At 35.0% G+C, this 20,113-nt stretch overlaps 5 protein-coding genes and 1 pseudogene across 9 annotated transcripts; 2 read left to right on the forward strand and 4 right to left on the reverse strand.

The window, feature by feature from the left end:
• Window positions 1-15: 15 nt before the first annotated feature.
• LOC108813314 (NADH dehydrogenase [ubiquinone] 1 alpha subcomplex subunit 6) lies at window positions 16-1,425 on the reverse strand. The gene is made up of 2 exons (XM_018585841.2): window positions 1,131-1,425; window positions 16-323 (listed from the first exon to the last, which is right to left on the reverse strand). The coding sequence occupies exons 1-2, from the start codon at window positions 1,347-1,349 to the stop codon at window positions 141-143; spliced, it is 402 nt and encodes a 133-aa protein (XP_018441343.1). The 5' UTR covers window positions 1,350-1,425; the 3' UTR covers window positions 16-140.
• A 176-nt stretch (window positions 1,426-1,601) lies between these two features.
• LOC108812346 (pentatricopeptide repeat-containing protein At4g14190, chloroplastic) lies at window positions 1,602-3,237 on the forward strand. Its single transcript, XM_018584590.2, has 2 exons — window positions 1,602-1,950; window positions 2,047-3,237. The coding sequence occupies exons 1-2, from the start codon at window positions 1,612-1,614 to the stop codon at window positions 3,193-3,195; spliced, it is 1,488 nt and encodes a 495-aa protein (XP_018440092.1). The 5' UTR covers window positions 1,602-1,611; the 3' UTR covers window positions 3,196-3,237.
• A 17-nt stretch (window positions 3,238-3,254) lies between these two features.
• On the reverse strand, window positions 3,255-8,534 carry LOC130494331 (retinoblastoma-related protein 1-like). 5 transcript variants are annotated; one of them, XM_056988896.1, is made up of 18 exons: window positions 8,342-8,534; window positions 7,901-7,998; window positions 7,708-7,812; window positions 7,478-7,620; window positions 7,308-7,404; window positions 7,161-7,207; window positions 6,888-7,080; window positions 6,713-6,779; window positions 6,453-6,623; window positions 5,305-6,375; window positions 5,049-5,214; window positions 4,874-4,946; window positions 4,587-4,763; window positions 4,378-4,497; window positions 4,149-4,281; window positions 3,953-4,065; window positions 3,753-3,868; window positions 3,255-3,662 (listed from the first exon to the last, which is right to left on the reverse strand). In XM_056988896.1, exons 2-18 carry the CDS (start codon window positions 7,982-7,984, stop codon window positions 3,470-3,472), a joined length of 3,069 nt encoding a protein of 1,022 aa, XP_056844876.1. In that variant the 5' UTR covers window positions 7,985-7,998; window positions 8,342-8,534; the 3' UTR covers window positions 3,255-3,469. The 5 variants fall into 5 exon arrangements, with proteins under 5 accessions (XP_056844876.1, XP_056844875.1, XP_056844874.1 ...); XM_056988895.1 differs by having other exon boundaries at window positions 3,255-3,665; XM_056988894.1 differs by having other exon boundaries at window positions 5,299-6,375.
• A 1,713-nt stretch (window positions 8,535-10,247) lies between these two features.
• On the reverse strand, window positions 10,248-10,829 carry LOC130496763 (protein DOWN-REGULATED IN DIF1 11-like). Its single transcript, XM_056989193.1, has 2 exons — window positions 10,711-10,829; window positions 10,248-10,623 (listed from the first exon to the last, which is right to left on the reverse strand). The coding sequence occupies exons 1-2, from the start codon at window positions 10,827-10,829 to the stop codon at window positions 10,248-10,250; spliced, it is 495 nt and encodes a 164-aa protein (XP_056845173.1).
• Window positions 10,830-11,562: 733 nt separating this feature from the next.
• On the reverse strand, window positions 11,563-12,559 carry LOC108807581 (cilia- and flagella-associated protein 20-like; annotated as a pseudogene).
• A 3,005-nt stretch (window positions 12,560-15,564) lies between these two features.
• Window positions 15,565-16,050, forward strand: LOC130496654 (protein DOWN-REGULATED IN DIF1 11-like). Its single transcript, XM_056988919.1, has one exon. The coding sequence runs from the start codon at window positions 15,565-15,567 to the stop codon at window positions 16,048-16,050; it is 486 nt and encodes a 161-aa protein (XP_056844899.1).
• Window positions 16,051-20,113: the final 4,063 nt, after the last annotated feature.

Raw genomic sequence — 20,113 nt, forward strand, 5'->3', positions numbered from 1 at the left:
GAGAGGACTCCCACAAATGAAAAGGTCTAATTATTTTTTTTAGGAAGAAGACTATCTTCCTTAAGGTTCGAAAATACAATACTGGAAAGAGACTTGACAAAAAACAAAAAAACAAGTAAGAGGAAAACAATCACCAGTTCTCAAAAGTAGTTGCTGGTATAGAAATTCTTGAGAAAATCAGATTTTCCTTGATCCTTGCTTCCAGTATTTTGCACGAGCCCTTCACCCACCACGTACTGACCGATGATGTGGTGACGCTGCTTTGCGTGATCGACAATGTCAGTCAGCTCTTCCATTCCCTTGAATAGGAGAAGATCAATCACCTGCAGAAGCAAAACAACACTATATCATCAGGAATACTACAGATCTGCATTCTAAAAGCACCTAAAAGATACTTTTCAACTAGCCACACAAGTAAAACTCAACATCGACTACCAGATAGAAATATACTATAGATTGCATTCTAAAAGCACCTAACAAAGAGAGCCGAGCCACGAGATCAATGCATCCAACACATAAGAAAATGCTTTCCATTTCAACTGAAGGTTTACAATTCAAACAAATCGCCACACGAGCAAATCTTAACATGGAGTATCGATCAAATAGAAAGAATCCATTTATGCTTCGCAAGTAACATTTTGTTGTAAGAACCGACTCTTGCTGCCATTATCTTTTAGGCAAATACAAAGAAGAAAGTATCTAAATGTCACATACAGAAGAAGGCACCACAAGGTAGCACCAGTTTTAGCAGGGAGTAACAGGTTAAAGCTCCCACTTTTTCGCTCCAATCCACATGACACTTCACTGAAGATTAAGTCTCCAATCTCATAAACTACTCCCAAACAATCCCAATATCAAAGAGAAAAGCTTTCCACTTTCAAACACAGATGAGACTAAAACTGTGAAGGGAAAGGAAAGCATTCAACTTTCAAACACAGTTAAACTGTGAAGGGAAAAGCTTTCAACTTTCAAACACAAATGACAAATTAAAACAAAGTCAAAAGTGGCAACAGAACGCAAAGACAATCCATCTCCAAAACACCGAAGAAACAATCAGATTTTAACAATATAAAATCTCAAATGTTTTCGTTTCGTAGTAAAGGAATCAAATCAAATCAATCAATAACTACCTTAGGGTCGGTGACGTGAGCGTTATTACGAATCTGAGCAGAGATTGCGAAGCGGAGCTGAGAAGGCGCGACGACGTCTTGAAGATTGTAAATGTCCATCACGGTGGGGATCGATCTACACGCAGCTCTGAAGAAATCGAACACGCGGCGTCGAGCTTCCGTCAGGTTCGCTGAGTTCGGCGGTACTCCGATCTTCCTCAACGTGAACGGTGCCGCCATCTCTGATCTCGCTAAATGGGATAATCTTAGAGCCAAGAAGAACACAGAGTAGTTAGTAGTTACTTCAATCGATTTGAGAGAAACAAACACCTGAAATGCTACACGACGGTAACGACGTCGTTTCACCCATAGAACCGGTCGTGTTGATTTCAAATTTCGGTTTAATATCTGGTTAAAGTCAGGTTTGATTGACCCAATTGGTTTTCGGATTTAATAGCTAAATCGAACCGGAATATTATAACTAGAACAAAAACCAAACCGGATGAGCTTCGTCGTCATGGAGAATCTCACGGCGCAGTTTCTACCTCCTCCGCTATGGAACTCGAACACAAGACTTCTCACTTCCTTAATCGCTAAACCTAATCTCATCTCCCTCCCCAACTCGTTACCGCCGCTGTCTCTCGATTGTTCCAAGACACTATCCACCTCTCTTCTCTCCGACCACCACCACCGGTTTCTCAATTCATTACGGCGACGACTCAGCCATCCCGGTTCTTGTCCTCTACGTCTGCTTCAAGAGGATGGAGACTGGAGCAAAGACCAATTCTTCGCCGCGATACGATTCTTCCGTCACTCCTCAAGACTCCACCACATTCTTCCTGTAAAAAATTTCAAAAAAAATCTCATCTTTCTTTATATATATAAATATTCAAGAAAATCAAGAACCTCTCCTCTTTCCTTCTAATTCAAATCTCAGGTGTTTGATGCGTGGAAGAAGCTAGAGCCTTCACGTATAAACGAAGCTAACTACGAGAAGATCATAAGCCTTCTTTGCGCGGAGAGATCGATGATGGACGAAGCGGTTCGAGCTTTACAATCCATGACTCATGATTACAAGATAAACCCGTCTTTACGAATCTACAATTCAATCATCCGCGGTTACGCTGACGACGGGAAGTTCGAGGAAGCATTGTCGTTCTTGAATGAGATGAAAGAGAACGGTGTGTCACCTGAGACCGAGACTTACGACGGGTTGATTGAAGGGTACGGTAAGCGGGGAATGTACGATGAGATTGTTTCGTGCGTGGAGAGGATGGAGTCCGAGGGGTGTGTGCGTGACGGCGTTAGTTATAATCTACTCGTGCGCGAGTTCGCTAGAGGAGGGTTGCTTGGGAGGATGGAGAGAATGTATCAGAGTTTGATGTCGAGGAAGATGACTGTGGAGCCTGTTACTCTGGTGTCGATGCTTGAAACTTATGCGGAGTTTGGGGTGCTGGAGAAGATGGAGGAGACGTATGACAAGGTTATGAGGTTTGGGATCTGTCTGGATGAGGAGTTGGTTAGGAGGTTAGCGTGTGTTTACATTGATAACTTCATGTTCTCGAGGCTCGATGATTTGGGTCGTGGCATTCGGAGGAGTGATCTGGCTTGGTGTCTGAGGGGTCTATGCCACGCCTGTCTTGTGAGTCGGAAAGGTTTGGATTGTGTTGTTAAAGAGAGGAGCGAAGAAGCCGGGAGAGTTCCTTGGAGCACAAGTTTTGCTAATATCGTGCTACTAGCTTACTCGAAGATGGGAGATTTCAGGAGCGTTGAGCTGTTACTCACTCAGCTACAGAGGAGGAGAAGTGTGAAACTTGATCTTGTGACTGTAGGAATTGTCTTCGACTTGAGTGTGGGGGTGGCTGGGTTCGATGGTACTGCAGTTTTTATGAGCTGGAAGAAGAGTGGGTTTCTTGATAAGGCTGCGGAGATGAAGACTGACCCATTGGTTCATGCTGCTTTGGGGGAAGGGCAGTTTCTTAGAAGCTGCAATGAAGTGATGAAGCAGTCTCTTGAAGAATCAAAGTCATGGACTTATCAGTATCTATTAGAAGTTGTGGTTAAGAATCAGAAAACTGAAACTTAGTGTATGTTAATTTCAGTGTGATGATTGCACAATTACTTCATTTGTGTAAAGTGACTGACTACTGTTGATAACATATTTATTAACGCTTATTAAAACAGAGTTAAAGTTGATTAATGAGAAAGAGAAGAAAAACAATAGAAAAAAAAAGATCCATCCGCTCATAGCCTGAGGTGATCATCACTAGAAAACTAAACGTAGAAAAAACAAACTCTATATGGAAAATAATGTACATATAGTTTCAAGAGAAGCTGGCGTTGTTTGATACTCTCTTTTATCAATCTTGCGGCTCGGTTTTAAAGGGAGCACCACCTGAAGACGCTGCATCGCTTCCATTTTGGTTTTGGTTTTGGTTTGAAGCATCGGTCTCATTTTGGTTTTGGTAAAGACTGTTTCCTACCATGGAATCGCTAACCAGTCCTGCTTCTACGTCGAACTTAAGCGTCCTCTTGCGGTTGCTGCTGTTGTTGCTGCTAAAATGAGATAATGTTGTTGGTCTTATGCATATATATGGAAGAAGAAGCTGATGAGAGATGTATGTTTTTTTAAAAAAAAATTACTTGTTCAAGCGGTTGTTGATGGCAGATAAGTCTTTTGAAGGGCTCTGGTAAGCATGTGTGCTCTCTCCAACACAAGCGTAGTAACTCTTTGAGCTGTGTGAAATAAGAGCATCCATCTACAAACAAAACACATAAAAGATTAGCCAAAACTAATATCTCATGATAAAAAAAGAGTTTAGAGTACTATGATCTCTTTTTACCTTTGATCCTCTTAAGGGAGAAACATAAACATTGTGTACAGCTGATACTTTTTTAGGGGACATGTCTGGAACACTTGGAAACACCGACACCTTTGGCGATCCAGGACAATGACCTGTAAATCCAATACAAGACAACCAATCAAGTTAGGTACTACATTCATGGATAAAGCTCACGTCTAACAATAACCTTAGCTACCTTCAGGATTGTTTTTGGCCTCCACAGCCTGGTCCTTTTTCACAGGAACTATCTCCACCAGCAACGGCTTTACAGCGGGGATAAATACATCGTTGTAGAATGTGATGATGTCAACATGATCTGGTCCTACTCTCTGTTACACAAACTCACAAGTTTTAGTCTTCTTCATAGTCTCATAAGACTTGTTCAACAACTTAAAAGCTTGAAGAGTGTATATATAAATAAATACCCCTTGACGGCGACTCTGTGATGAGTCCACAAAAACGCTGCGGAAAACTAATGGTTTACACTGTGGTTGCTTCCGATAGTTGTATATTATTTCCCTGAACGTCAGGCTCATTTGGGATATCTAGAGTTGTGATAAAGAAGTGTTGGCCGAATAGAGAAGGAGATGCAAAGCAGACAAAACATATAGAGTTAAAGATCTTGAGAACTCACCTTGGCCACTCCGTAGAAGCAACAGAGAATGATCTGGTCAATATGCCGATTAAACAAAAGAGAAGTCCTCTGAGCAAGCACACGTTGGAAGAGACAATATACACTCTCTCTTATTTGCTGCGAAAGCTGTAGCCTTTCCACCATTCCGTTGATTCTGACAGCAGCTAGTTTATTTATCTGTCACAGCATAATCAGTACCAAGTTTTATAGTAATAAAAATCCAACAAACGAATAAGTTATATATGTTGTAGAGGATGTTTTAGCACCAATGATTGCATTGACCTTACCTTAGTGAAGAATATATTGATACCAGTTTCTGCACAAGTTTCTCCTCCGCCTCCTGGGTTAGGCCGTGTGGGACTGTACACAATTATCCGAAAAAGGTAAACTTAGCAAAGTACAGAGACATTAAAATGCTGACTAATTCGCCATTTATACACACAACAATTACACAGGACGTACGTAGCAAATGCAGACTGCAAAGGAGGTGGTGGCAGCGTCTTGGATTTAACGTTACCAAGTGCCAACAGACGATCCTTTACTGGTGATGCAAAGGAGCTGCGTTCAACTAGAATGCTGCGGTAATCAGTACACAGTCTTTTGGGCGATTTTATATCTCCATTTTGTCCTGTATGGCAGTAAAATTTGAAAGTTTTTGGTAAGTAAAAAAAAAGTGTTTCAGTTACTTTGACTCAATCACAAATTATATTACCCGGACCTGCTTCAGGCTTTTGTTGGATAGATGATGCATGATTTGATGAACCTTCAGAGAAGTTAATAAGAGCTGCAATTGCGTCAAGAGACGGCATCGGTTCAGCTAGCAATCCAAACCGGTTAATCTCCAGTGCAAGTGCTGGCTTGGCGACGATCAGAGAGTTGTACATCGAAGAGTCTTTCTCCCATACCATACTCTCCAGAAGCCTTTCCTCCAGCGAGTTAAGATGCCGTCTCAGCTCTCTAGGCAGAGAATCCTCATGCCTGATGAAACTCTCTATCACCTTGCTGAGATCAAAGGCCGTGATCCCGGTCCTCTCCAGAACAGCCGGGAACAGCATGGTTATGCTTTTGTGGGTGGCTAGAACCAGTTCAGCGGAGCAAGCCAGCATGCATCTGTGGAACCTCTCGTTCGTCAGTAAGGAGTTCAAGTTGTTTACATGCAGAATCTGAGCTTCTGCTTTGCACATCGCCTCGAGAACTCTGTAGTATAACTTCACAGCTTCTAGTCTTCGCTGTTGCGCCCATATGTCATCCATCAGGTTAACAGGTTGCAGACCCCCGCGTGCACACTGGTCCCCAAGCGAGCTGTTTGGAAAAATAGCTTCCAGTATCACATGTGCTCTTCTCGTGACATCGTTTGTTATATCCCTATCACAAGATTTCAGGAAAAGCTCCAACCCAGGAGAAGGCTTTGGAGGCAGCGGACATATAACGGTCCTGAGCCATTTGGCAGTTGTCATCGCTGTGCTCACTGGTGTTGCTGTCAACTTACTACCGCCAACGCTAGTCATAGCTGTCTTAGCAGCAGGAGACTTATGAGGAGAGAGTGGGCTTATAAATGTCCTCGCGGGTGAGCTCAGAGAATCAATTTTCCTCTTAACACCAGTGGTGATGTTTACAGCTCCTGCGGATAAGCTTCCAGATCCGAGTAAGCTATCCTCTTCGTTGATGAACACCCTCTCATCAAGCTCGCCTTTGTTACAGACTGTGTCATCGTAGTCTTTTTCTAGTGTGGTCAAGCTTGTTGAGATGGATGCTTCGTCCAGTAAATCCTCAAAGTAGGTCAATCCATCTGAAGAACAATCAGGTAAACGGTTCAATCAAAACTTATATGACTAAGTGAAAGAGGAAAATGATCTTAAGACCAACCTGGGTTAATATTATCTAGCGTGTCAGTTTTGCACGCAGATGGCTTCTTCTTTAATATTGTTTCTATCAAATTATTTGCCTTGTCCATTATTTTCCTCAGCTCATCTTCTGAGGCGTCATAGATCTTGCAAAGTGATGCAACCAAGTCTACATCTTTGTCCCCTTTCTTAACTGAAATTCATCACAAAAAAATGAGAATAATAAATCAATATCCAATGCCGCCATGGTTACTTGGCTAGAATAATAAATAAAGCACTTACCAAAGCGTGAAGAGTCTTGGATGTTGAAATTTCTAAACCGACAAGGAACGTGTATGATCAAAATAGCCTGATACCAAATTACAAAAAAAAAAAAAAATTAGTCTGAACTTATCAAGATTAAAAAAAAAAATGAAGGGTGTTTTCAAGTAAATATCAGACTAGGGAGTGCACTAACCAATACAGAAACTAGACCATTAGTGCATGTCACAAGGTCTTTGAACCGACTAAAAGCATGGTTTCGGAGTGCCAAGAAGAGTAGCCATCCAAAACGGTAACTATCCGGCAAGTAACTAGCAGAGTTTGCTGAGTTCTTTTCAGCGTTTGCATCGTATGTCAGGAAGAACTCCCGGTACCCACGTTTGTAGTATCTGTTTACCAAGAATAGGTACCAAAAAAAAACGTTATACATACAAGACAAATCACAAAAGAGTGAAACAACTAAACTCACTTGCTTAGAAGGCTAAGATGCACAAAGTTCGCCTGCAGCTCCTTTGCCTAGTAAGTAAACATTAGCAAAAGGTAACGCAGGTTAAGAGAAGAAGCAGTGATGGACTAACTAAGATAAAGTTATATATAAAAAGAGCTTAGGCAGAACCTGTAGTCTGTTCTCCCAGTCAGCACCATAAAGTTCACAAAGCACAGGACCAGCCTTGACCACAAACTGAGGTAACTCTTTAAAAAAATCCACAATACTGCAACACAGACCGAATATTATCAATACAAATGTGTTAAAAAAGAAAGAGGGATGAATTAGGCAGAACGTACTTTAGCTTTAGAGCCCTTAGGATCTGACATAGATTAAACCCACTATCACCAGACACTGACTGGCCGTCCACTTGTTTTCTCACGGTAAGCATCTTCACTGAATAGAGAATGAACGCGAACCAGAACCTCTCTACTTCCTCCCGCTAATAAGCAGAATAACAAAGAATCAGTAACAGTGAACCACACTCTTTAACTGTTAGAAAGTAAAAAAAAAAAAAATTGTTTTTCACCGTTCCACTTCCAATGTTGGCCATGTTTGCTGATAAGATCCGTTTGGTTTCAGTAAACAACTTCAGAGCTTCATCGCAAACGCTCCCTTCAAGGGATAGAACTTTCTGCAAATACGAAAAGATTGTCTTCAAATTCATGTGGTATCAATCCATGATACATGCAATGAGATCGCTAAAGGTAAAAGAGTGAAACCTCGCATAAGTCCAAGAGCGTAGCTTCGCTTCTTTTTCCGTTAGGGTCAATGGGTGGTGTCACTGGTGGCTGAACTTCTTCCATCGTCTCTCCCAAAGCTGAAAACATGAAGAAGGAAAAAAAATCAAGTTAATTGTTCTTCCCAATTATATTAGAAAAAAAAAACAGAACTTTTCAGGGCGATATGAAAAGACAGCCACACATAGGGGGAACGAAGACACCGACCAAACGATTCTAACACAACACTTCCTGTCTTAAAACTCATATAATCCTCAAATTCAAGCAAAAATTATCTAAAACCCTATCGATAAAAATTGATTTTTTATTTTTTGTTGTTTCAGGAGAAAACTCTACAAGTTGCAATTGAATAGCGAAACATCAAATTAAAACCCTAAAAATAAAATTCAGAATAATAGATATGCAAAAGGGTAAAGATCTTACATTTTGTTTCTATATCGCAGATCCCAAGATCCAAACTTTAAGAACTCTTCTGAAAATCGACGAATTAAAACGAAGAAACAATCCCTCCGACTCTCTCGCTCTCTCTATCTATCGTCACCAGACTCTCACTCTCTCTCTCTAGATTTTGGGGGGGTCTGATTAGGCGGCAAACCCTAAAAAAGGAATCTATCTAGCGCGGGAAAAACATCACCGAGTATACATACACATGCGTATACAAATTACATACGCTCACTATCGACCATTGGTATCACGACACGTACCCCTCTATGATCCCGATTTACCGCCAAAAACGTTCTTACTGTTGCGTGAAACGTTGAGAGAGGGAAAAAGATTCTCCGTTACGGCGGTGTTAAAAACTAACGGAGTGTGTCATAAACGGCGTCTGGACCGCGACAAAGTCTCGTGTAAGCTACGGCGGGACCCACATTGGAAAACGACTCCATTTTACATGACGTTTGGTTGCAGGAGTAGATGTGTCCTATACGTGACTGTGGATAGTGGAAACACACGTGATAAATAATATTAGAGTTAACCGGGATTGTATAGTTGGTTTAATCAGATAGTTTTCGGACAAGGTCATGGCGTCACCATCTGATCACGCGGCGACGGCAAGGTGATTGATTGCTCATACCATCCGGCTAGATATCGCAGAGGAAGTTCGCAACTACATTCAGTTTCAGGGGCGAATCCAAAATCTTTTTCCACTGGGTGCACATAGGTGTAAACTTAGATATAATTATAGGTGTAAACATCAAATTTGTTAAGTAATATACAAAAAAATAAATTATTATGGGGGCAAATGCGCCCCACCCACGTATAATCATACAATAACAAGAAACACCATATAGAACGATGAAGTGAGGTATAATAGGATAAAACTCACATTTTCTAAAGCTCTATGTAGATCTTGTAACACAAGTTATTCAGAATACGGTTCTTCCATTTTTTTTTTTTTTTTGAATTACGAATACGGTTCTTCCATATATTGTTAATCCAACATGTTCTCTTCAAAAAGATCTGAGACTGTAAATAGAGCCTCTTCCTATTAACCTCAAAAAGGAGGAAGTTTAAGCTCTAACATTCATAATCTCCAAAAATAACATGAAACCATCATAGATCAGCTCCATGTTGTAAAGAGCTAACTTTGGCGACCAATCTCTCACCTTTAAGGTATGTCATGATAATGGAACATGGGAATTTCACTGCCATCATACATAGGTGAAGAATCGACACTGTTGTTTCTGCTTGAAGCACAACGCTTAATCGTTACCTGGAACATTCTCTAAAATCAAACTTCTTCAGTAAAAACTGGAAACACATAGAAAGAGAAGATATAAGCCTATTCAAATTTCAGATGATAAAGATACTTAATTAATGAATAAGATGATGAAAAAAATAATAAATAGGCTTTACAAGAATATATCATCCATATGTTTGAAATCATCAATTGAAGAAGCACTATAGAAAGACTTGCTTCTTCTTCTTTATATGGCCACTAAAACCATCGTAACCAAAACATTTATATGTAGTTTCAGGGGAGTTCATGCACCTTCCACCACACATACCAATAGATGTTTATATTTATATGAGTTCATATTGGTTATAGTTGTATAGATGCTTATGAGTTGTTGAAACATGATATTCTTTTCATATAATGGGAGTTACCTTTTTTTCCCTTCCATATATAGTTTTCTCACTTTTTAAATACTTTTTGCTAGGTTATCAAACAATATAATTTATTCGAGTTACAAAGAAAAAAATATACAATTTTGTTTAATAAGACTCATGTGCAATTATGTTGAAAATTTGATTTGATTCTATATAGATATAATAATATAACAAACCATTATTTTTTTAATACATCATATATTATGAAAATGTTCAATCAAGATAACTCAATCGCCTCATGGTGAGATAATGAAGGATTTTCAACTACTTTAGAACATCTATCCCAAACATGGTTAATTCTGAAAGAAACTCGAGAAGCAAAGCGTTTCAGTTGATATAATCGAAACATAATCTTTTGAATCTCCATGTAGCATTTTTTTCCAGCCCTTAATATCTTCTTACAACACTTTCTTGGAACATGTTCATTCGTAAGAATTTCTTTAAGAACATCTAGACCACATTTCCCAATGGGCTCCATCTTGTCCATGCATGTTTGGAGATACATTTGGTATTTTGGTGGAAGATTCTCTAGCATATGATCATTGTAATCTTGCGAAGCCCGCGATGTCGCATCCACTAAATCAAAAATGTGACTGGGATTGATTAGTGGTTTATCCTCAACATTTTCTTGTCCCAAATTTGGAGGCGAAGCCGGCGATGTGGCATCCACTAAATAAAACACGTGACTGGAATTGATCAGTGGTTTATCGTCAACATTTTCTTGATCCAAATTTGGATACGCATATGATACCAAAGGGGTAATTATGAAAAACACCAAAAAGATTGTTTTAGTCTCCATCCTGTATGATTACCTTTTAATTTCTTCCTTGAATTTTTTTGTTTTTATCATATTGTCATGATTTGTATATATATATAGTAATAAAGTGATTTTGAATGTTACTGATGGTGTTTTGTATTAATTAATAAAATAACTTATTTTTAGTTGTTTTGAAACAACATAATTTCTTTATTAATTTATTCAGCTCGAAGAGTAACATTTTTAAATTGATTTCTATGTTTTATGCATTGATTGTTAACTAATACTCACTATGCTTCATGTGTCTTTAAAATTTTTGCATACAATTAAGAAAATTAATAATTTTGGTTTTATCCTTATTAAATATAATATTTTGTTTGAATTTATTTACAAATGAACTAAAAATAAGAATAAATTGAAAAATTAGTTTAAATATGCATGAAGATCTATTTACCTATTGTTTGTAATAAAGGGAAATGTAGTGTTCTTGGTTTGATGACATTAGTGCCGCATAAGTTGTAAACAACATGAAGTTTTGCATCATTTAAACATTTGTAATTCTTCTTGTCTGCATTGACTGAAGATCATGTACAATATTCATGTGAAATCTAAAGCATACATGATCCCTTTTCATAAAGACATAACAACTTTAAGTTATCAAGTCAAGCTGCGCTCGGTGTGGCAAATTCCACTATACTATGGATGCTACAAGCCATGAACTCTCACACCTAACGTAGATGTTCTATCTAGGTTTATCCGACAATGGCATAAACACTCATGCTTTCTGCAGTCAAATAAAAAGAGGAGATCAAGTAAAACGAATCATGCAAGAAAACGACAGTAGTAAGTAAACTCTGAGATTTAAACCTGCCCTGGGAGGTAGAGCTTGAACTCCGGAGGAAGCTCTTCATCTGAGTAGAGACGGTCAGAAAAATAGATCCTCCTGAGACGGCAGTTAGCATGAACCTGATCTCGCAAAGTCTCGGCGTAGTTAGTCCCATCAGCCCTCCTAGTAAGATCAGGTAAATTCAACTATATCTGATTTCATCCCTCATCCATCTTCAAAGGCATTGTACAAATATATGGCTTCACTCTAGTCACAGACTACAAAACAAACATAATAATTCAACACAAAGACATCAATTAACTGCATAAGCGGATTCAGAGACTGAAAGAAACAAGAGGGAAGACAAACATACTTGAAAGTTAGAAGCTTGGAAACGCCTACGAACATTCTTATCATCAAGAATCTGAATCTCGAAGGAGAAATACTTCTTCATGTTCTTCACTACCAATACCAAAAAAGGAAGCTTGATACCAAGAGTTGCAGACAGATCAGCAGGACATGTAGTGTACGTAGACTTGATGTTTGATTGAAATCTGTAGAGAAATTAGAAGATAAAGATAGATTAAATCAATCGGTCACCTTCTTTGTCCCATATTGGAAGAGGCTTACTTCCGCAAAATAAAAAATAAAAACATATAAATCAACACAATCAATGGTTTTAGATAATATATCGAAAGATTGCAAGGAATCACACTGAAACGTACCTAGACTGTAAAGAATAGAGAGGAAGCCAGACTGAAACGTGTTCTTGAACGTGTCTTCCTTCTTCTCTGATTCCCAGAAAGAAGAAAGTTGGGCCGATGATTTAAATAATTTGACAAAAAAAAGTTTAACCAACGGGCCTTGGGCTAGTGGCACTTGAAGGATAACCCCAATACGGTGAACCCACAGTTTGATCCCCGTTGGCCACCAGATAATTTGACATTGCACTTCTGGGGTCCACATAATAGTCGGTTGATTTCGGTCGCCGGACACTGTGGTTAATTAGAAAAAAAAGAAAGTTGTAGAAATAAAATTATCAATGCGTAGACGTTGCTACTAACTTAATCATTTAGAGCTTGGGCCTCGGCCCATTAATATATGTCTTATTGTTATCCTTAAGGTATACATCTTGTCATGCATTAAATCAAGAGAAAATGAGCTCCCATAAATCCGTGTAAAGGTGACCATGATTAGAGAACTATCCCTCAGATAAAAAGAAAATAGTTTCGATTCCACTTTCACTCTTATAACCTACAACCGACTCCCTACAACCTAACTCTTGCATAGCATTTGTAAAGTGTAAGGGCCAGCGAATCATGACTTTGTCCAGCAAATTAAACCCATCGATGAAACATTTCTATTCTTCCTGAAAAACACAACTTTAGGCAAGTAAGTCAATTCAACGATTTGAATTTGATATCAACTAAGTGAAAAATATAATATTTAAATCTTCACTACTAAAAATGTTAAAAACATAATAATAAAGTTTAATGTGTTACACTAATAGATAGCTGACAATCAATTACTACATCAAAATAAAAATTCATGTTCCAATGAAAAAAACATGAGAATTAACAGCTAATATATATGTTACTATGTAAAACAAAAATTATATCTATGTTAATATCAAGGTTCTAAAATCGGTCTAGACGACAACTTGATCTTATCTGAAATGATTTTTGTAAAAATTCGATTTATGCTCATTTATACGATTCAAATATGCTTAAATTGTTCTAAATTGGTTAAATCAATTGATCTAAACTACTCTAAATATGTTAAAAATAAGAAATAATGTTATTACATGTAATTCAATATTTAATTATGTAATTATATATAAAATTATATATTTTACATATCATTTTTTAAATTAATATTTCTATAATATTTTTATATATGTGTTATTTATTTATAAAGTTTTATGAATTTAAATTAAATATCATAAATATAAGGACTATAATATAAAATATAAATTCTTTTGAAGTTAAGTTTGAAGTTTTTTTTTTTGAGAAGACTAGATTAAAACTGTAAATATAAGGTTTTGCAAACTTCAAAATAAAAACTTCAAAATAGAGTGTCATTTTGAGATGCTCTGAAGAAGAGCGTCATGTTTCAACAATTCAGAAGCATCTATACAGAGAGCTTCACAAAAGGTAAGTTCCTAGTTATTAGACCTCACTTAAACTTAGATTATGACTTTACAGAAACTAAAAACTATAAAAGCATGTGTTTTTTCTTTCTAGTTAACTGATGAGACACGAAGGTGTTTTCGGGATACATTCTACCGGCTTGCAAAGAACTCACTAGTGAAGTTGGATTAATGGTCAGCAGCCACTAGAAGAGTTAAATTTGCAAGCATCCAGATATGATTATGGTGATAATACCAGGTATACATCATGTCACACATAAAAATGATGAGACTGATCAGAGTGGCAGTTATTTGATTGCAGGTTTAGTAGAGAAGAGATTGAATCAGAAACAAACTTCATCGATAGAGCCATCCCAAACCTCACATACAACAAGATGGAAACCAAAAGATTCAACTTTCCTCTATCAAAAAGAGTACAGTAAGCTTCTGCTGGATCAGAATCAACCATTCTCGTCTCTTCATCGTCCTATATGAAGTCTCTTGTTATTGTATGTTTATATGTGTGTATATAGATGAATTTATGTTTTAAACTTCAGTTTTGATCTTTTTTTTTTTTTTTGAAACTAACTTCAGTTTTGATCTTTCTCTAAAGAATCTGGTTTCTTTTACTTCCTGCAGTAATGTCTTTTTACTTTAGTAATCTGTGACAACGTTTAGTGGCCTAAATCTCGATATGAGACAAGCACATGTTTCAACAATTCAAAAGCATTATCCAATTATAATAAGCAGCATGAATTAAGAGAGAGCAATGATCCAAAAAGAAACAGCATGAATTAAGAGAGAGCAATGATCCAAAAAGAAAATATTTCATGATTGTCTTGTGTTCTTGGTTTTCATTTCAACCGGCGTTACAAGTTATATATCCACTGTCATCCTTGTTCATATTTCTGCTTCTTCTTTTTTCTTGCTTTGTTAAAGATTTGAGTAGTACTAAATCACAAAAACCTATTAGAAAAAAATATACAGATATTTTTACAATTCCTTACAATAAAGAATATATGCTTCTTTTAAAATTATTCTTGACCATGTAATGATTTCAAAAATCACAGTTCATCACTCTAGGTACAATCTTTGATTTAACTGAAAAATTATTTTATCCATTTTATATTAAGTGTTGTTTTAGCCTTTAAAATTTATTTCATTATAATTGTCAGTTTATCTTTTAATGTAAATATTTAATAAAAATTCCATTTTACCTTTATTTTTCAGTCTATTAATTAAAAAAATCAAACAAAATATTATATTCCTTCCGTTCCATAAAGATAAATGTTCAGAAAAATATTATTTCACAAGTATATAATTTTAAGTCATTCTATGATTTTTATTATTTAATAATAGTAAATTGTAACTTTCAACAATATTAATTGAGTTTTATTAAGTTACTATTGATTTAACTTTATTGAAAACTGATACTGCATGTATTTATGTTAAAATTAATTCGATTTCTTAAAATGTGTAACTAATTCAGGAACGTTTTTTTTGTAAAATAGAAGAAGTATCAAACACATGTGAAAATATTATTTATTTGAAAAAATCTTAAACCACATTTATTAAATAATTAATTAATATTATTTAATTAACATTAAATACGTGAAACAAATAACTAAGGTGTTCCTCTTAAAGCTAACTGAAATAATAAAATAACTTTGTTGTTGCAAAACATCTAGAATTTTTTTTATCAATTAATACAGTCAACATGAAGAACATTCAAAACCAGTCAATTGCTATATATACACATTTATAGTTCATGGGAATATTATTAAAAACAATTCAAAGAAGAAGTTAAAAAGTGATCATACAGAATGGAGACTAAGACAATTTTCAAGGCATTTTTCATAATCACCACTTTAGTGTCATATGTGTATCCAAGTTTGGGTCAAGAAGATGTTGACGATGAACCACTGGTCAATCCTGCTCGCAAGTTTGATACATTGTATGCGACGTCGCCAGCTTCGGAAGATTACGATAATTATATTCTAAAGAACCTCCCACCAAAATACAAAACATATATAGGAACATGCATGGGCAAGATGGGGTATATTGGTGTTAAGAAATGTGGTGATGATGTTCTTAAAGAAATTCTTACCAATGAACCTGTTTCAAGAGAGTGTTGTATGGAGGTAGTAAGAGCTGGAAAAAAATGCCATATGGCAATTAATAAGTTGATGTTTCGATTTTATCAACTCAAACGTTTTGCTTCTCAAGTTTCTTTCAAAATTAATGATGTTTGGAATAGATGTTCTGCTGAAGTTGAAAGTCCTTCATCATCTGATGATGACACAATTTAGTTTTTTTGGATTGAATCTTTTGTTATATTATATAATGTATTATGAAATAATGGTTTATTATCTATTTTAACTATATAAATAAGATACCTTTTCATCAGGTTATTCAGTTTTCTTACTCTAATGTTGTATAAAACAAACTCTAATGCATATATTGGGTTGTTCTAACTAGTGTTTATTTAGCATTGTTTTTTTTATTATCAAATATAAAACATAACTGCACATGATTCTTGTTAAACAAAATTGTATATTTATTTCTTTGTAACTCGAATACATGATGATGTTTGAAAATAAAAATATATTTATAAAAAATAAATAAAAAGTGAGAGAACAATATAGGAAAAAAAATATGTAACTTTCATTTTCCGTGAAACAAAAACGTTAATCTCTTTTTATGATCCTAGCTATGACCTAATATGAAAATTCTTTATAACAATTTGTGAATTAATTATCTAAAGCTCATTTACACTGTTTTCCACAGAACATATAACTTCTTTGTTTTTTCAAGGTATATATCATCTCTTCTTTTCTAATAATCCACATATAGAATGAAATCAAATCATTGTGTTCATAGGATCAAAATATAGATTCTCATGAGAAGACTGATCAGAGGGACAGTTACTTGATCAAAGAGACAATATGCTTATGCCTAATGGTGTAACACTCTATATGAGCATTGTGTTCAATAATTTAGAAGATTTTATTCAACTATAACGAGTAAGAACTCATATAAATACAAATTCAGAATAATCAAAAAATCAAGGGAAAATATTTCATGATTGTTTATGTTCTTGGTATTTATCTCAAACGGCTTTCAAATTATATATCGACAGTCATCCTTGTTCATTTTTTTGCTTCAAAAAAAATGTTTCTTCTTCTTCTTCTTCTTCTTTGCTTGCATGTTAAAGATTTATGTAGTACTTAATCATAAAGATCTATCAGACAAGAGTATACAAAGCTCTTTACAATTCTTTTCAAAAACATATATACTTCATCTACAAAATTTTCTTTGGTTTTGCAAAGTCATCACTATATTTAGACCATAAAATTATTTCAAGAAACATATATCCAAGTTTCCATTAGTTACAATTTTTACTTAAATGAAATATTGCTCCTCCCTACGTGTGATAATGTAATTTTTTTTTAAATGTTTTATTATAAATGTCTTTATACATTTTTCATACATATTTAAACTAAATTTCAATTTGTTCTTTTTAGTTCATTAGTTGATAAATTCAAAAAAAAATTATATTTAGTAAGTTTAAACCAGAATTACTAATTTTCTTAATTTGTATGAAAAAAATACATGAAACATAGTGAGTATTTAATTAACAATCAATACCTGAAACATATAAATCAATTTGAAAATGTTACTCTTAGAGTTAACTAAATTAATAAAGAAATGATGTTGTTGCAAAACAACTAAAAATGTTATTTTATTAACTTATACAAAACAATAACATTCAAAACCACTTGATTGCTATAAATATATACACTTATAAATCATGGTAACAGGAAAAAAGCAAAACAATTCAAAGAAAAAGTTAAAAACTAATCATACAGAATAGAGTAGGCATGGGCATTCGGGGTCTCAATCGGGTTTCAGTTTTATCCAATCGGGTTTCGGTTTTTCGGGTTTATCAAAATCAGCCCCATTCGGATTATTTAAAAGTTTGGTTCGGGATCGGTTTGGATTCTATCGGGTTCGGGTCGGGGTTAGTAAATCTTCAAAGAACCGATACAATCCAATGTACTTTCGGGTTCGGGTCCCAATCGGTTCATCGGTTTAAAAATATCTGATTTATACCTACTTTGTAACCAAAACATAAGTAAAATTGGTTTGTTTTGGTTTCGAATACCTAATTTGTAACTTTTTGTAACCAAAACATAAATAAAATCGATTTAAAAATAAGAAAAGAACATCAACCATGATCATTTAAAATCAAACGAAAGGGAAATCATAAAACGAAAACTACGACCTCATGAAATGAGAAACATTTTTTACTAAAAACAAAATCTAAATCTAAATTTAAATATTTCAAAATTCAACAGCCAACTTTAATCATCAATCTTCATGTATTATAACCACCAACCTATAAGTAATAGATAAATATTTCAGATGTTCAATATATCTTAATGTATTTTGAATACATATTATGAATTTGGTATATATCTTTTTGGGGTTTTGAATGTTTCGGGTTTTATCGGATATCCATTTAGATTCGGGTTCGGTTCGGGTAATACCCATAACCCGAAATACCAAAAAATAAAATCCATTCGGTATTTATGTCGGGTTCGGATCGGTTCGGATTCATTTTTATCGGATCGGATTCGGTTCGGATTTTCGGGTTCGATTTATTTGCCCAGCCCTAGAATGGAGACTAAGATATTTTTCATGGCATTTTGCATAATCCTCACTTTAGTAACATATGTATATCCAAGTTTGGGTCAAGAAGATGTTGACAATGAACCACCGGTCAATCCTGGTCGCGAGTTTGATACATTGGATGTGATATCGCCGGCTTCGGACGATTACAATAATTATATGCTAGAGAACCTCCCGCCAAAATACAAAACGTATCTTGAAATGTGGTGATGATGTTATTAAAGAGATTCTTACGAATGAACTTGTTTCAAGAGACTGTTGTCTGAAGGTAGTAAGAGGGGGAAAAGAATGCCACTTGGAGATTAGTAAGTCAATGTTTCAATTATATCAACTCAAATGCTTTGCTTCTCAAGTTTTCTTTTAAAATTAATGAGGTTTGGAACAGATGTTCTGCAGAAGTTGAAAGTCCTTCATCATTTCATGATGACGCAAATTAGTTATCTTGATTGAATCTTTTGTTATATTATCTAATGTATTATAAAATATGGTTTGTTATACTATTCTAATTATACAAATAAAATCAAATTTTCATTACTTATTTTTTTCATAACTCTGACATTGTATAAAAAACTCTAATGTGATATCTTAGGGCTGTTCTAACAGTGTTTGTTTAGCATAGTTTTTTATCAAATATAAAACATAATTGCACATGAATCTTATTAAGAAAAAATCACATATATTTTCTTTGTAACTCTAATAAATTATATTGTTTGAAAATCAAGAAAATTTACAAAGAAAAATAAAAACTGAGAGAACGATATAGGAAAAAAATGTAACTTTCATTTTTGTGAAACAAAAACGTTAATCTCATTTTTATGATCCCAGCTATGATTTAGTATGAAATTCCTTACAACAATTTTGAATTAATTATCTAAAGCTCTTTTACAATATTTTCCACAAAACATATAACTTCTTTGTTTTTTCAAAATATATATCATCTCTTCTTTTGTAATAACTACATACAGAATGAAATTATCTTTGTGTTCATACAATCAAAATATAGATCTTTATGAGGAGATTGATCAGAGGGACAATTACTTAATCAAAGGGACAATATGATTATGCTTAATGGCTTAATGCTCTATACGAAAAAGTATCATATTTCAACAATTCAGAAGCTTTTATTCAAATATAACCAGTAAGAACTCAGATAAACATAAACTAAGAGGGATCAACAAACCAAGAGAAAAGATTTCATGATTTTCTATGTTCTTGGTATTTTTCTCAAACGGTGTTTCAAGTTATATATCTACAGTCATCCTTATTCATGTTTTAGCCATGCCAGCTATGATAGGATGCTTTAGAAGCAAGGTCTTGCGGCCTCCAGTAATATCTATTAATTTTGTCCATTTATTTACAAAAAGTCCTTTAGTTTAGTGGTTTAAATGTTTGGGTTTGTATGGTAACAACCTAAGTTCAAACCAGGGGATTGTTAGTAGTGGCCTTCTTTTTATGAACCTCCTTCTAGTCTTCAGTAGACCATGACCGCTACTTTATTTAGCTTATTCGTCTTCTTGCTTGCTTGTTAAAAAAATTATGTAGTACTTAATCATAAAGATCTATTAGACAAGACTAACAAAGCTCTTTACAATTTTTTGCAAAAATCATATATACATCATCTACAAATTTTCTTTTGTTTCAAGAAATTATCACTATATTTAGACCATGTAATTATTTCAA

The sequence above is a fragment of the Raphanus sativus genome, chromosome 6 (genome assembly GCF_000801105.2).
Source record: "Raphanus sativus cultivar WK10039 chromosome 6, ASM80110v3, whole genome shotgun sequence".
Lineage (NCBI taxonomy): Eukaryota > Viridiplantae > Streptophyta > Magnoliopsida > Brassicales > Brassicaceae > Raphanus > Raphanus sativus.

What these genes read in the sequence shown, in the direction of transcription:
- LOC108812346 (XM_018584590.2), top strand. Translation starts at nt 1,612, where the DNA reads ATGAGCTTCGTCGTCATGGAGAATCTCACGGCGCAGTTTCTACCTCCT. An exon ending in GACTCCACCACATTCTTCCT is followed by an intron (nt 1,951 to 2,046) that starts GTAAAAAATTTC and finishes TTCAAATCTCAG; the next exon opens with GTGTTTGATGCGTGGAAGAA.
- LOC130494331 (XM_056988892.1), bottom strand. Translation starts at nt 8,008, where the DNA reads ATGTTTTCAGCTTTGGGAGAGACGATGGAAGAAGTTCAGCCACCAGTG. An exon ending in GGCCAAAAACAATCCTGAAG is followed by an intron (nt 4,066 to 4,148) that starts GTAGCTAAGGTT and finishes TTGGATTTACAG; the next exon opens with GTCATTGTCCTGGATCGCCA. An exon ending in ATCAACAACCGCTTGAACAA is followed by an intron (nt 3,666 to 3,752) that starts GTAATTTTTTTT and finishes ATCTCATTTTAG; the next exon opens with CAGCAACAACAGCAGCAACC.
- LOC130496654 (XM_056988919.1), top strand. Translation starts at nt 15,565, where the DNA reads ATGGAGACTAAGACAATTTTCAAGGCATTTTTCATAATCACCACTTTA.
- LOC130496763 (XM_056989193.1), bottom strand. Translation starts at nt 10,829, where the DNA reads ATGGAGACTAAAACAATCTTTTTGGTGTTTTTCATAATTACCCCTTTG. An exon ending in CTGATCAATTCCAGTCACGT is followed by an intron (nt 10,624 to 10,710) that starts GTTTTATTTAGT and finishes AATCAATCCCAG; the next exon opens with TCACATTTTTGATTTAGTGG.
- LOC108813314 (XM_018585841.2), bottom strand. Translation starts at nt 1,349, where the DNA reads ATGGCGGCACCGTTCACGTTGAGGAAGATCGGAGTACCGCCGAACTCA. An exon ending in CTCACGTCACCGACCCTAAG is followed by an intron (nt 324 to 1,130) that starts GTAGTTATTGAT and finishes TTGCTTCTGCAG; the next exon opens with GTGATTGATCTTCTCCTATT.